Source organism: Moschus berezovskii, chromosome 23 (assembly GCF_049115385.1).
Source record: "Moschus berezovskii isolate FMDL1 chromosome 23, NW_MosBer_1.0, whole genome shotgun sequence".
Lineage (NCBI taxonomy): Eukaryota > Metazoa > Chordata > Mammalia > Artiodactyla > Moschidae > Moschus > Moschus berezovskii.
In genome coordinates this window covers 36,699,365-36,714,715 of record NC_142482.1, presented here as the reverse complement: position 1 = coordinate 36,714,715, position 15,351 = coordinate 36,699,365, and the positions used below count along the sequence as shown (strand labels likewise).

Genomic DNA, 15,351 nt, shown 5'->3' with positions numbered 1-15,351 from the left:
TGCTCTCTCAATATTGTTGCGAGAGGGAATAAACTGCAAATGTATCTTCTTGTTCCAGCTTTCAGCAGCTTTTAACGTAATCAGTCACTTGTTTTTATGAATTCACAGATGATCTTTTTTTTTAAAACATGAGCCATAAGTAAAAGTTTAAAAAAAGAGAGTAAAAATTGACTCTAAATCTCTCCCCCACACTATAACCGGTTTTATGTTGGCATTGGATTCAGATTTCTCTTGGCACTGATGTAGGCAGGGTGATGGGGTTGTGGATGGGCCAACTGATCACTTAATAAGAATGTCAACCTCCTACCTTTAATCTAGCCCAACTACTGTTCATCATTCAGAGCAAAGAAACAGAACTCTACTGCGGAAATCAGGCTGGGTGGGCGCCTGGTCCGCCTGCCTGGCTTCCCAGAGACGCTTCCCTTCCTAGTGTAGGCCTGCAGTGGAGTGCTCAGCTGGAGCCTTGCCCTGGAGCACCTTCGGGGCAGGTGTTCGGGTCAGGGTGGCCGCCTCCTGACAGACAGACTGCCTGGAGCAGAACCTCTGCAGCCGTGTTCCTGAAGGACCAGTGGGTCCAGGGAGCAGCTGGCCGTATCAGGACTGGATTCTCCTCTTCCGCTGGTGCTTTCTGGCTGTGGGGGAGGGAGGGAGTGTGTAGGCTCAGCGGGCCTCCTTGCCTCCTAGTTGATGTGTAGAACCAGGAAGGAACAGAGGGCCCCAAAGGTCCCCAGACGGCCTGCCCGGCGGCAGGGGGATCTGGGGGCGGCGAGCCCACACTCGTGCTGAGCTCCGAGGGTCCCCGCCTGGGCCTTCCTGGTCGACTGCCTGGCCCGAGGTCTGGAAAAGACTGTTCTCAGAGCAGTGAGTCATTCTTCCTCCGGCTGCCCCGTGTGCCTCCCTCCTGCCCTGCGCAGGCAGGCAGCATTGTTCTGGGGCGTTTTCTCTGCCGGTTGGCTTCACAGTTCTGACTTCTTTGTCTCCTAAATGAAGGGCCAAGCCGGGAGGGTCCCTGGTTAATATCCTGGGATTCTCTGGGCTTTAAATTTCTGTCAGTGCTGCTTTTCTTGGCCAGTCTTTTTTTTTTGGCAGCAATTCTCCCACCTCAGTCCTCGAAGTACCATTTTCCTCCTTAAGTACATTGGTGCTTCTTCCAGGAAGGAGCGTCCTGCCTGCTCTGGTTTCCTGGAGGGCAGGGTGGAAGGCTGTGAACCTCTGTGCCCGGGGTTGCTGTCTGATGCAGGCGGTGTGTGGGTGGCAGCGAGCGGTGGCCTCCATGCAGAAAAGCCCTCTCTTCACCCAGCTCGCCCCGGAGCCTCCCACCGCTGCCAGGCTGAGGAGGAAGATGGAGTGAGGCCGGAAGGGTTTGGGGGGAGAGCATGACTGCCCTGGGCCTGTGCCTGAGGGCACCCAGTCAGCTGGGAAGCCGTGTTAATGAGGCCCTGGTCATGGGTTTGGGGCCATGGGCCATACCTGCAATGTCCTCAGGTGTTTCGTGATTCAAGTGGGGGTAGACTGACCCTCCCATGGAAATAAGGCTGAGGCTCCTGTAGCCACCTGGAGGTTTCTCTGTGAACTACTGGGCCTCCTCCCCCCAGCACAGCCCAGTCCTTGGTCCTGGTGGGAACATCTGAAACTCTCGGCCTCCTCATCCAAGCCACTAGCTCGGTTTCTTTCTGACGGACCGGGCAACCATGCCTGCGGTGCTGGGACCAGGAGGCTGGGGGTGCAGCTCAGATTTCAGTTGTATTGAGAAACCACCTCGTTTCTGGGGCTCCTTCCTTTCCCTGTTTCTGAAAGGAGGTCAGGCTGCCGCTACTTCCTCTGTCTTCTTTGAGCGTCCCATCAGCCTCCTCGCTATTGGTGGTTTATTTCCTTGTATGGTTTGTGATCCTGGATTATAAAGTCATCTTTAGCAAGGCTTTGCGTGTCAGAACCCTGTATGTCCTTGGACAAGAGTATGTCCCAGTGGTCTCACTGGCCCACAACACCGCCAATGCTGAGTTCTTAGGTGGGGACTCCTGGACACACAGGTGATGTCCATGTGCGCTCCAAACCCACATGAAAGTGAACCTGAGCTTACAGATGTTCAGGAGGTCATATTTTTTTGTTTCCATGCTAAGCCGAGGGTAAGCAGACATCACCTCTGATCTTTGTGAGATCCTTTCTAGTTTCCCCTTCCTCTGGAGTGGTAGCCTTTTGAGGGTGTTCCTGTGCCCTGGTCCCACAGCCTCAGTCCCCTGATCTGCCCTCCTGAGCCCTAGGGGTTTTGCCTTCCTTATTGTGAGCCCAGCTTTGCATCTGAAAGAACATTTGTTAGATTTCATGCTGCACATCCAGGTGTTTTCTGATCGGAGGGTTTTCAGGTTGCCTCCCCCTGACTCTGTAAGAGGCCCTGGGCTAGATACTGGAGATGCAAAGAAGGGCTAGAAAAGAACCAGAGGGGAAAAAAAAAGGCCAGAAAAGAAGGCCCGTGGTGTCCTGGCGCCAGGACAGGGACTGCACTGTGAGATGAGTGTCGCACGGGACACCTTTGGGGAGGCCTGTGAGGTCCTGCCGTTGTTTTTACTCACGACGTTGTGGAAAACCAGAGGAGGCTTTTCATTTTTCCAGTGGACGGTGATTCTGGAGTTGATCTGCTTATTCACCCTACAAGCATTTCCTGAGTGCCTGCATGCCAGGCATAATACTCGACACTGTCACATAAACATAAACTGTCACATTTATTTCTAACAATAACTCTGGGAGGGTATTTTTATCCTCATTTTACAGACAAGCCAGCTGAAGCTCAGGGAGACAAACTTGCTCGGAGGATGTGGCCAGGCAGGGTCAGACCCACAGTCAGACTCGGGTCTTCAGTCAGTCAGACCCCAGAGCAGGGCTCTTCCTTCTACATCGTGACTCTCTTTTATAATAAAGAAACCGGCCAAGTGCCAAAGGGCCTCCGTGTTCACGTTTCCTGTTGCCTCCTCGTTCTGGCATCTGGGGACTAGGTGTGTCTCTGACCCCTGACCCCCGGGCCTGACCTGGGTCCCTGCTGGCCTCGCAGTCACGTCTCTAACTGCGGTGTCTTCCTGCCCATGACAGGAAGGATACTTAACAAACCCGAGGAGCCTCTGGGAAGACTACCCCCATGTGTACCTCCCGTGAGTATTGTCACGTTCTGTCCCCAGGGAGGAGCGGGCTGGGTGCACCAGCTTCTCACCCCAGAGTGGCCAGGACATGGGCCAGTGGGCATGGAGACCAGATGCCCCCCAAGCCTTTTGGGGCCAGTGTCGTGGAGGCTGGTCTGGGAGCTGCTTCCTCCCCCAGTGCTCGTGGGTGCTTCCTGCAGGAGCGTGGATGCAGGGTCTCTGCCCGGCTGCCATCAGGGAGCACTGCAGATGGCGGGGGTCCAGAGGGCTTATAGACCCCAGATAGTCCTTCCTCGCAGTTCTGGAGGCTGGCAGACCTAGCATCTCCTGAGGCCACTTCCTGCTTCACAGATGGCATGTTCCTCACATGCAGAAGCAGAGAAGGGCCTCTGTCACCAGGGCCCTAATCCCACTCGGGAGGATCCACCCCTGTGCCCTCATCACCTCCCAGAGGCCCCACGTCCTGGTACCCTGTCACTGCGGGCTTAGGATTTCAAATGTGAATTTCAAGGGTAGGGGCCGCAAGCATTGGGTCTGTGGCGGGTTCCTAAACCGCTGGGAGGGAGGGGGAAGCAGAGCCACTGCCTGGAGCTCCGTGAGCTGCACCTCTTGGCACCTGCTCACATCCACACTTGCATCTGTCTGAGCTCCATTGGACACAGGACCCTTCCCCATCCTGTTCCGAAGGGATACTAGGAGGGCAAAGCTGGGCCCGCATGCTCCCAAAAGGACTCTCAGCCTCTCCTAAGACCCTTAGAACAGCCCCGGAGACTCAGCGGATTTAAATCCATCCCCTGTGGCTGAGACCCCTGCCTTCCTTGGCACGTACCCACTGCCCACTACCTCCTGACAGGGCTCTGGAATCAGGCCCCTCCTTAGCCTTTCGTCCTCTGGGCTGAAGACCCCCATCCTCTGCTCTTTTCATCCTTCCTGTGTCTTTCCATGGGCTTCCTGTGTCCTTCCACATGTGGAGCAGTGTCCCGGCCCAGGGGTCTAGTGCATGCCAGCTGCCTGCCCCCACTCCCTGCAACCCTGCTGTCCCCCATCCGCCCCGCCTCTCCCTCAGCCCAGCTCCTCACACCGCCTGCCCCCGCCCACCCTGGCAGGGGCCTCTCTCCATCCCTCTGGGTGACTGGCCCCCTTGTCTCCAGCTTCCAGGTGAAGTTCTTCTACCTGTGCCAGCTGGCCTACTGGCTGCACGCACTTCCCGAGCTCTACTTCCAGAAGGTACGGAAGGTGAGTACTTGCCGCCCCTCTCTGACACCACTTGTCCCCCCACCCTCCTGCTGCTGCTCCCTCTGGCTGCCCACTCATGGGGGGTGGAGATGGGGGTGTGTTGAGTGATACGCTGAGCCAGTGCCTGTCAGAGTCTCCCTGACATCCTCCAGGATTGTTGGGGGGACGGGGGCTGCCAGGTCAGCCTCTTCCTCCCCCAGAGGATGTGTGACTTTGGGGGAAACCTGACTCATCTTCAGGGGAGCTGATGGAGAGGTCCTTGCCTTTTCCACAGAGATTCTTCTTTTTCAACCCAGTCCCGCCCTCTGACCATCGAGTTACCTTTGGACTTTGTACAGCCTGGTGCATGGGTCTCTGGGGGACCCCAGTCTGCCTGTATTGAGCATCGTTCTGCACCCCTTCTCCCTGCTCTGCAGCTCCCCCTGCATCTTCTTCCCCTGCTCCTGCATCTCGGGTTAGGGAGTCGGCACGTGTACCGTTTGTGTCTCTCTTCTGCAGGAGGAGATCCCGCGGCAACTGCAGTACATCTGCCTGTACCTGGTCCACATAGCAGGCGCGTACCTCTTAAAGTGAGTGGGACCCGGAGCGGGCCAGGTCTCCCTGCCCTTTTATGTCTGTGCCCCTCTCCACACCGTCATTCAATCAGGAGGCACTGATCAGACACTCTGTGTGCCAAGCACCACGCTGACACCTGGGAATACATAGACGGACAGTGGCTGGTTCCTTTATGTTTACCGGATTTTTTCTCCGACAAGTAGGAGAGAAAACTACTAAGATAAGTGGGATGAACACTGTGCTACCACGTGGACCACCTGCCACGGGAACCCAGAGGAGTGACCGCCTCAACCCGAGACAGAGCTGGGAGGGATCTGAGGCATACAGCTCCCGACCCGGGGCGTTGCAGGTTGCCGGCAGCCTGAGCGGGGCTCCCGCCCCACGCGTCCAGGTTGGGGCGCTGCCAGAGCTCGTGGCCCTGGACTTCCCTTTAGTCCGCAGTGAAGTGTAGAGTAGGCACTGCTTGGCTGTCCTGAGGTCCGAGGCGTGGCCGTCACCCCGAGGGTGTCTGTAGTGAAGAGAATCACCGCTGGGCAGGATGTGTCTTCTAGTTTGGAGTTTTCTCGGGCTGGGTTTTTTTAGCAGTACAGGAAAGCAATGCGCTGTGTAACCTTCTCAGGTGCCCCGGGGGTCCCGGCCCTAGGGTCTCGTGGGTCTGCGCTACAGGCCTCCTGTGAGAATGACCAAACAGGGCGACCCAGGGCCAGGTCTGCACTCCTGTCTGGAGGCTGGGAGCAGCATCCGTGCCTGGACAGGCCTCTGAAGGGCACAGGCCGTGTGGGGCCCGCTCTGCTCTTGATGCTGCATGCAGGGCAGGTCTGAGCAAGCCAGCCCGCGGTCACGCAGCAGTGGGGCGAGGACGGGCTGTGGGTGCACAGGCAGGACGCTCGGAGGGAGGGAAGGAGCGCCAGGAAAGTTTCCCATGGTGGCCAGGGTGAGGAGGTGGCCCCTGTGTGGTGGGAAGAGCTCTCTAAGGAGGGGGCTTCGTGGGAGTACAAGTGGCTGTCAGGCAGGTGGAGACCTGGGTGGGGGGAGTTGTGCAGGAGAGGGGACCCCAGGAGCAGGGCCCTGAGGTGGGAGTGGGCTTGGGAAGTGAGGCTTGAGACAGTCAAGGGCACGATCCCGCTGGCCAGCCTCAGTCATTCTCTTGACCATCCTCAGGATCCAGAGAACTCGTGGTTTAAGAGGCTGTTCACTAGCACATATTCTTATATTGTGTTGAGTTTTGCTTCTTTGTGCTCCTCTTAGCCGTGGAGACCTGGATGAGAGAACTCGTGGTTTAAGAGGCCGTTCACTAGCACATATTCTTATATTGTGTTGAGTTTTGCTTCTTCGTGTGCCTCTTAGCCGTGGAGACCTGGATGACAAATCGGGCAGTGGGACTCCCTCCCACCAGTCCCCCCGTATTTCTATATGCACACAGTTCAGCTACCCGCCATGAACACCTTTTCTGTGTTCGGCCCCGCCCGGGCCAGGTGATGAACACAGAGTGACGGGTGACGTGAAGTCAGCCAGGTCCACGGCGGGAAGCAGGTGGGGGCAGCGGGCCCAGACAGAGCAGGTGAAAGGCCAGGCTTGGCGTGGGGAGAGACTCTGGAAGGAGCAGAGCTGAATCGCGGGGTGAGGCAGGGCCCCAGGGCAATGGGCGTCTCAATCAGGGACTGTGAGGCTCGCCTGTGTCTCCGCAGCCTGAGCCGCCTGGGCCTCGTCCTGCTCCTGTTGCAGTACTCGACCGAGTTCCTCTTCCACACGGCCCGGCTCTGCCACTTCGCGGACGAAAACAACGAGAAGCTGTGAGTGATGCTGGGCTGAGGCCGGGGTGGGGGGGGGGGTGGGGTGGGATGGGAGGGCCCCGCCCTGGCAGTAGGTGGAGCCCTGGGGTTATTTTTTCCTGGAGCATCTTAATGCTGGACACCTCAGTTCTCAAGCACCCTCCCTGACCACCCTTGAACCCTCTTCCCATTGGGGCCCCGAAGGCTGACACACCTTCTGCACCTCCCCGCGGGCAGGTTCAATGCCTGGGCGGCCGTCTTTGGAGTCACCCGCCTCTTCATCCTCACCCTCGCTGTGCTGGCCATCGGCTTCGGCCTCGCTCGCATGGAAAACCAGGCCTTTGACCCTGAGAAAGGGAACTTCAACACGTTACTCTGCAGGTGAGCTGGCCAAGAGCCTTGTGAACTCGGCCCAACTTTGGAGGGAGGTCAGGAGGGGGCAGACCCCTGGGTCTCCCACACCTTGATGTTTAGGGGGAAATCTGAGACATCCGGCTGGGAGGGGAGAAGAGATGCCACCCCCCTGCTTCCATCACAGCCGTCTTTCCTGCCTGGCCCTGGTCCGTCAGTCGGCAGGCCGGGTCCCGGTGCCAGCAAGAGTCCCCTGCTGGCCCACACCTCACGGTGGGTGCTGGGTTTGCAGACAGCCTCTCATTTGGCCATCACAACCCCTTGTGGGCTTTTCACAGCATATTCTCCCAAGCGGCCAGGAGGGCAGCTAGGAGGCCACGGTCGTCATGACCCCTGGGATCTGGGGTGGGGGGATCAGAGATTTGTCTGGGTTGCTCGCTGGGTGAGAAGTTGCTCTTCTAGAATGATTTCTGCTGTATTGTATCTCAGTTCACTTGAACCACCCCCTCACCCCCACTCCGTGATATGGAGCTTACATGCACCGTGTTCTGGGCCGCAGGTCCCAGGCAGGCATGGGGAGTTGTGACAGAAGCTGGAATTACATCTGTCACCTCCTCCCGGCCGGCACACCCCCCTCCCCCGCCACGTGCCTGGAGCTGAGCCCGGCACTGGCTACGTTCTTCCCGGAGGGCTGGCGGGCCGGGCCCTGCGGGGTCCTGGCTGTGCCTCCGCCTGAGCCCACCCGGCCCTTCTCCCCGCAGGCTGTGCGTGCTGCTGCTGGTGTGTGCCGCCCAGGCCTGGCTCATGTGGCGCTTCATCCACTCGCAGCTACGGCACTGGCGCGAGTACTGGAGTGAGCAGAGCGCCAAGCGCAGGGTGCCCGCCGCCCCCAGGCTAGCAGCCAGGCTCATCAAGAGGGAGTCGGGTGAGTGTGGATCTGCGTGGGGCAGGTGGGCTCCCACAGGACCCTGGACCAGACCTGCTGCTCCTCCTCCCCAAAGGGGGCTCTTTGGCTCCTCCCAGGGCCTGACTGGCATGTGGCTGGGCCCAGATAGCTTGTCGGGGGGGTGGGGGCAGGCAGGTGAGGCAGGGCCCCTCATGGCCACAGAGGGCAGGGCGGCGGTGGGGTGGGGAGCTCTGGCAGGAAGCATGCCCTCAGGCTGGCCTTGGGGACCCCATCAAGGGCAGCTGCCTGCCCTCGTGTCCTTACCTGCCCCCTTGCTCTGCCTCTCGGCCTGGCTATCTCCCAGGATGCTGGCTCTGCCTCTCTCCTCAGGGGTGACCTGAGGTGACAGCGCTAGGGACTGGCGGATGGGGGACACCCCCTTCTCTGGCCCCTGCCAGGTCCTGGGGCGCTGCCAGCCCCATGCTCTCCGTGCAGCCTGGGGGCCTGTCTGCGCCAGGCTCTGTCTTCTGAGTCACCGGCCTTTCTCCAGGTGTGGCCTGCTTGGCAGGGCTTGTGTGTTTGAACCAGACACGTGCATGGCTGGGTGTGGCTAGGAGTCAGGCCCTGCTGGGGGCGGGAGTGGGTACGGGGCAAGGCTGCAGCCAAGTGAGCCTCTGACTCTGAGCAAGGAGACTGAGGTGTTGCTGACCCGAAAAAGCAAAGATTTTTCTGGCAGAGAGAGCATCAGGCAAGAGGGTATGGCCTTGTCCCTGCAGCCTCTCCACCTCCTCCTGTCCGGCCGGTCAGCTTCCCTGAAACTTTGCTGAAGCCGGCCAGTGCCCTACAGGGGCCTTAGGGGAGCTGAGGACTCCAGAGGCCTTGGAGTGATTTCAGGGAGGGTCTGGGCCGACCTCGGTGACCGTGTGTGTCACCCCAGCCCCTCCTGCTGAAGGACAGAGAACAGCCACCTTAGGGGAGTGGCCTGCTGGTGTCCTTCGCCATGGGGGGCTGCAGCCTGGGTCCCCTCGGCTTGTCCCGTGCAGAGCCACAGGTCTGCCAGGCCTCCCCCCACCCCTCCACACCCACCCCCGCCCCCTGCCTCCCGCTTCAGACGCAACAGAAACACCATGTCCGTCTCCTTTCATTCCCAGGTTACCACGAAAATGGGGTGGTGAAAGCTGAGAATGGAACCTCCACACGGACTAAGAAACTGAAGTCTCCTTAAGGCCAAAGTGCTGAGAACAGGAATCCTCTCGTGGGGGCCGGCCGGGAGCGCCCCCAGCCGCCTTCCTGCTCCAGACGCCCCGCCTCAAACAGCACAATCCCGTCTTCACACAGGGCCTTTTCCTCTTTCTCACGTCTCGGCTGTCTCGTCTTCTTCCTCCGTGAACCGTTCTCAATAAAACCAAAAATCTCCCTCTCTCCCTTCCTCAGACCGCCTCCCCTCCTCACCTCTGTCCTGGGTGGGTTTGCTAGAAGCCCAGGCTCTCTCTCGGTTCCTTTCCTGTTGGCTTCCTCTTTCTCTTCCTTCATGGCTTGTTTCTCTTTTTACTCGTTAGTGTCCCTTATCGTGCAATTTCTCCATGTCTGATTTTTTACAACAAGAGGAAGCTAAGCCTGCAGTGCTGGCCGTCCAACACCCGGTCCCTGGGATCTGAGTCGGCTGCCTCGTGCCGTGGAGCCTCCACCAGGCTGGCCGCGGCCCCTCGGTGATCTCTGTGCGGATGGGCAGCAGGAGGAGAGACCGGCTCTCTTGGATCATCATCTCCTAGGTGCTGATGAACTGACAAGATGTGTGATTCCGGTTCTGCACGTCCCATCTTGAGCACCCCCCCACCCCGCCCCGGGGAGCCTTTCTAGTCCTGAGTGCCAAGCGTTTGGCTTTGGGACGTGACGACTTGTTCCAGGACGGTGGTGACTGAATTGGGTCCCGTGGCCGGTCATGCATCGGCAGCCACCTCTGCTCTCTGTCGGGGATCTGCTAGAGAAGGACGAGTCATCCCACTCTGCAGCAAGAGCAAAGTGACCAGTGCGGCAGGCCCCTCCAGAGAGGTAACGCGGCAGAAGCGATGGCGTCGACTTGGGCCTTCTGCGGCACATCCGGCTGCACTGCGCTTCCCATCATTCACCAGCAACCAAACCAAACATCAGTTAACAAACCAGCCAAGCGGGGGACGCGCCGGTTCTGAACCCAGCAGCCCTGCCTTTTGGGGGCTGGCCTCGCCCCTGACTTCATCTCTCTCACTGCAGGAACACTAAGCTCCCCGGTGACCCCTGGTGCCCCAGCGAGGGTCACCTGGGCCCCTCACCCGCAAGCCTCACTTGCTGACTGTCCTATGGAGTCGTGTGGTCGTCTGCTGCTGTTTGCTGAGCATGCCCACAGCATTTTAGACGGTGTAAACCCAGGCTGACTCAGAACCGCTCTGCTGGTTAGGAGGGCAGACTCAGCCTTGTTGACGGGAGCCTTTTTGCACCTTCCCCCAGTGTGTTCCCCGCCCCAACCCACCAAAGACAAGGCTTCCAGGCCTCGCAGTGCCTTGTGAGGACTCCAGCAGGGAGCGAGGCTCTCGGGAGGAGACCTGAGTGCCGTGTGGAGCAGGCATGTTAGTGCCATTTGAGGGGCTGCTTTTCTTCCTGACATCAGAATAGAAAGTAAACCTTGGGTTATTACCCAGCAGGGGGGAAATGGGTCTCTTCATCAAGGCAGCTTCCTTCTCCAGGTCACTTGCCCCAGAGAGAAGTTTTAATATCCCAGTGCCTGGGATTTGCTTCCTGAGAGCCTGGTAGACCCTCGCCTCTCTGCTCAGGATGAGGCCCTGGAGAGGGGAAGGGGTTCTCCTGATTACCATTAGGAGAGGGATAATGCTTGTGAAAACACGAATTCCTCCCATCTTCTCCTTCCCTGACACTTACCTGGGCTGCAAGGCAGAATGTTGGTGAAACGGTGGCTTGTACCAACTGAGCGGACGCAGTCTAGTTCAAATAGTCCCCCTCCCCGCTCGCGGCTGTAACCAAGTTTCTGCTCCTGCTTGCCCCGGGACGCTGGGTATGTAGCCCAGGTCAGCCTGCAGCCTCCTCAGCCTGCCTGCCGGCCGCGCACCCGGCCCAGTCCTTTCTAGGTGTCCTTGGCCTTGACACTGCCCCCCGGAGGCCACCCCCCATGCTGGGGAGCCCTGCAGCCTCATGCCTTCTCCCTGGGCCGGGGAGGAGGGAGCCGCAGCTGAGGGAGGCCCTGCCCAGAGCAGCATCCCTTCTTGGATACCAAGGTGATCGCTGACAGAACACAGGTGTTTGGCGGGCCCTTGGTCTCCGCAGTACTGAGTGCCTCACGGTGGTAGCACCAGCCCGGGGCCGGGCCGACTCTCACTGTGTCCTAAACGATGGGGTCGGTTCCCCGATGATAGTTGGGGAAATCTTCCCCGCCGTGTGAAGCCCCTGAGAACATTACAGGAGACTAGTGTCCCACCCGCCAGCTTCAGGAGTGATTTGAGGGGAGGCTGAGAGGATAACTAGGTGCCTGTCACCCCAGGTGTGCCGGGCACACCCGCTTCAGAGCAGAGCCGAGCCTGCGGCAGGCTGGCTTTCAGTGTGTGGCCGGGGCCGAAAGACCTCAGTTCCACTTGGTCCTGAGAACTTGGGCTGCCTTGTGTTGGTTTGGCCCTTCTGGCTACGTCCTTCGGTCTCAAATCCTCTGTGATGGCCCGGCCAGACGCCCCCAAGTTTGAGAGGCTGCTCAGCACCGTCTGCCAGGAGCCACGCAGACACTTATCTACCTCAGCAGCCCCGCCCCACCCCAGCATCGCTGGCTAGCACACGTGGGGGCATCGTTGCGTGGGAGAGGAGGCCCTGGGGTGGTGATCCTAACTCTCCCTGGAGGCTCTGTGATGGGAAGTTGCTTTCTCGCTCCAGGTTCTGATAACTGCGTATTATTCCTTGGCTATAGGTGCCCATTCTGAAGGCAGGGCAGTTCTGGGGGAACCCAGGAGCAGGCCGAGCTGGGCCTGGTCAGTGCTAGCTCTGCCTGTGTCTCCAGACCTGCATCCTTTCCCAACGAGGACCTCTTCCATTTCTGTCCCAAGCGAAGCTACCACAGTTCAGAAACCAGACTAGATCCCTGCCCTGGCCGCCTCCGCAGAGGCTGCTGTTGATTGGAAAGCTCTGGAGCTGGGCCGGGTGTTCCGGGATGCGCACGGCTGGGTTTGCTTTGGGGACCTTCTTTCTCGTTGCCTTTGACTGTTTCCTCGGTGTTGAGTAGCAGGTAGGGGCAGGGTGTGAGCCCCCCTCCCGGGTTCCTTTTCAAGTTCAAAGTGGCTGCTCCCAGCAGCCTTTTGGGTTCCTTCCTGGGCTTCGGCCTTCTTGTTGGTCTGTCCTAGGCCTGGGAGCCAAGAAGGCTGGGAGGTCTGCACGTGACTTATGCCCCTGCAGGGGCCTCCGTGTCCCAGTGAACAGACCCCCTTTCCTGAGGGTCAGGGCCTGACTCCCGTGGAGTGTGGGCCGTAGGCTTGTGAGTCAGGACCGCCAAGTGGTCTTTCTCCCTCTCCCCACTGCCATCCTAGCTCACAGCCCTCTCCTCAGGAGGGCTTAGGCACGACTGGACAACTGGGCTGTTGATAGATCACTTGGGACCTAAGTCGAGTCTCTCCCCAGGTATGGCTGGTTCGGGGAGGAACCTTCACCAGCTTCTCTCTCAGTTCTTGCGTGAGTAGTAATTCCTTTCAGAAGGCTGTGAAAGACCAGGGGTCCCCCAGCCGCCTCCCTTTACCAGCTCGCGCTCTTTCATGGAGGTCCCCAGAAAGCACGGGGGTGCTGGCTCTGCGAGGCCTCTTCCTGCCCTGAGCTGATCCTCTATCTTTGTGTCAGAAGTGCCTTACTTGCCGGGGGTCTCCTGGCCTCCACCTGCACTGTGTGGCCAGCCCCCGGCCCCAGTACAGCTTTGTGGAAAAGGGATGTGGACTGTGACAGTTTCCCCTCATTCGTCTTAGCCTCACCCCGCCCGTCGTCAGGACCTGGTGGTTTCCAGTTCCTCCTTGAGTCCAGGTGCTTGTGAGGGCCCCTCTGCAGGCACCTGCCCATCAGGAAGCTCGGAGCTCCCTGGGCACCAGGCCGCCATGCCTCTGGCCCATGCGCTAAGCCCTGCTCATCCAGCTCCCCCAACTGTAGAAGAAAATGTACCCTCGCAGTAGCCTCTTCTCATCTGTTCCATTTCCCATTCGACCCACAGTTTATGCAGGAAGGTGTTTACTCTTACTTCCGGTCACAAGTGTTACTCAGATGCCCATCTGACGTGGGTCCTGCTGGACTGTGGCAGATGCCCCCTCCATGCAGTGTTACCTTGTTGAGCAGCAGCTCCCCCTCGCCCGCCCCTTCCCGCCACCTCCCCACTCTTCCGGGTTGTGCAATAACTCTCCCAGCCAGTGGTCTTTCCCACAGGCCGCCTGTCCCTTCCAGTGCTCGGCCACTGGGGCAGGACGGGACCCATGGGAGGGTGGTCGTCATCCCCACAGAAGAAACGGTAGCCACGCTCCCTCTGTTGTTGTTCTCGTGACCTTGGTGGCACTCTAGTGGAATTATAGCATCGTCTTAGAAGTCCCTGTATTTTTTAAACTGTTCAAAAAAAAAAAAAAAAAACCATCCTCATGATGGGGCATTAATAGGTTAGCATCTGAGAATAAGATCTGTGAGCCACCCGAGCATCACCAGCACTTCGCTGAAAGTGTTCGAGAGTTTGTGTGGAGAGGAGGGAGGTTTTCCTGGGAATCAGCCATGTGTGGACAGCCCTGGTCACCTGATTGCATCTGACCGGTGCTAAGTACCACCATCTCTTTGGGTACAGAGTCGAGTGTTTGTGATGAGACTCTGCACCTCATCTTTTTCAGTGTCTCTTGTTTAATAAACATCTGAAGGATGAGCTGAGGCTGCTGGTGCCCTGAGCAACTCATAATGCAGATGTGGATGAAGTATCTTCACTTTTCTATTTCAGCCTGTTCATGTTATGGACCAAATTTCCAACAAGGAACTCAAGGAAAATTTGTACCTGCCGTATTTATGCGTTCATGTAAAAGGGTTTTTTTTTTTGTTTTTTGAGGGGGCTCTTTTTCCTTTCAGTGAACTTTTTTCCAAATCCTTTTCCCACTGTTTCTGTCTGGTTTTAAAACAAATTACAGTTTTGTATGAATTTTTTTAAATGTACATTTTGAAATAAATGATCAAATATTTTTGAAATAACTGAATAAAAGGCATAGAATTATTAGTCTAATTGTCTCAGGTATAATTCCTTTATTCCTTTTTACCTGGATGCTCACTCAATTCGCTTTTTAAAGTTGCAGTTATTTTATATCACCTCGGAGTCAGATGGCTATTTGGGAATTGATTAGGGTGTTGCTTCAATGCATTTATAGAGTATGTTTCTTCCCCTGAAGACTGAAAAGGTTAAAATAAGATTGCTTTAAAACAGTGATAGTGCTGGCAACTTTTTTGCAAGATCTTGCACCAACTATAGTCAAGTTTGTATTCTCAAGTGTGATTTTATATGAAGAATGAGTTTGTGTCCATTTCAACCTCCTTTCTAATGTTTTTCACTGCTAGTAGTTTCTTACATATCTTTTGAGATCGTTGTGGTCATGTCCGTAAGGAAGTTGGAATTAAGGACAGGAAACAAGTCGGTTATTCTGAGTGGTGGGTAGCAGAACGCCTCTTTCACTTGTGTCAGTAACAGGAAGGTGTAAATGTGGAAAGGAGTATGCTGCCGTGGGGTGAGGGTGGTTAGGAAGCTCCGGGAGGCGGTGCACTGTGCCCGATGCCTGCCGTGCGGCTCCCCGTCATCCACAGGGATGTGTTCTGAGACCCTCAGTGAATCCCTGAAACCCCAGGCAGGACCGGGCCCTATACACACTGGGTATTTTCCTGTACATACCTACCTACAGTGAAGTCTATAAATTAGGCACAGTGAGAGATGAACACTTACAAACATACACCATAAAGGCAGGTCAATGTGGTCTCTCAACATTTTATCCTAACTGAGCTACACTTATCCTTCTTGTGACGTGAGGTGACGTGAGCTGTATGATGCAGATGCCATGATGGAGCCTTGGGCTACTGCTGACCTTCTGACCACACGTCAGGAGGAAGCGCACCTGCTTGGGTCGATCCTGGATCTCAACCCTGATGGCTGGGGATCCCGGGTGGGACAGAGCGGGATGGTGCAAGAGTCAGCACAGTACTCAGGATGGCACACAATTTAAAACTTACAAAGCATCTCTGGAACTTGCCATCTAATATTTTCAGACCGTGGCTTGCTGTGGTAATTGTAAAGTGAAGGTGCGGATAAGGGAGGATGACTGTGTTATGGCCTCACCTGGCTCAGAGAAGATGGGGTTGTCTGTGTAGAAGCCACCAGATGTCCGTGTCGGTGCTGAATAGA

General features: G+C 57.2%; 1 protein-coding gene across 2 annotated transcripts in view; it reads left to right on the top strand.

Annotated features, from left to right (window-relative positions):
* Window positions 1-14,181, top strand: part of TRAM2 (translocation associated membrane protein 2) — a 71,365-nt gene extending 57,184 nt beyond the window's left edge. For both annotated transcript variants that reach the window (XM_055407265.2, XM_055407266.2), the window contains exons 5-11: window positions 3,085-3,143; window positions 4,283-4,367; window positions 4,866-4,936; window positions 6,611-6,715; window positions 6,932-7,075; window positions 7,807-7,970; window positions 9,083-14,181. In XM_055407265.2, coding sequence (XP_055263240.1) covers window positions 3,085-3,143; window positions 4,283-4,367; window positions 4,866-4,936; window positions 6,611-6,715; window positions 6,932-7,075; window positions 7,807-7,970; window positions 9,083-9,156 — 702 coding nt within the window. In that variant the 3' untranslated portion in view covers window positions 9,157-14,181. The remainder of the gene's footprint in view (window positions 1-3,084; window positions 3,144-4,282; window positions 4,368-4,865; window positions 4,937-6,610; window positions 6,716-6,931; window positions 7,076-7,806; window positions 7,971-9,082) is intronic.
* Window positions 14,182-15,351: the final 1,170 nt, after the last annotated feature.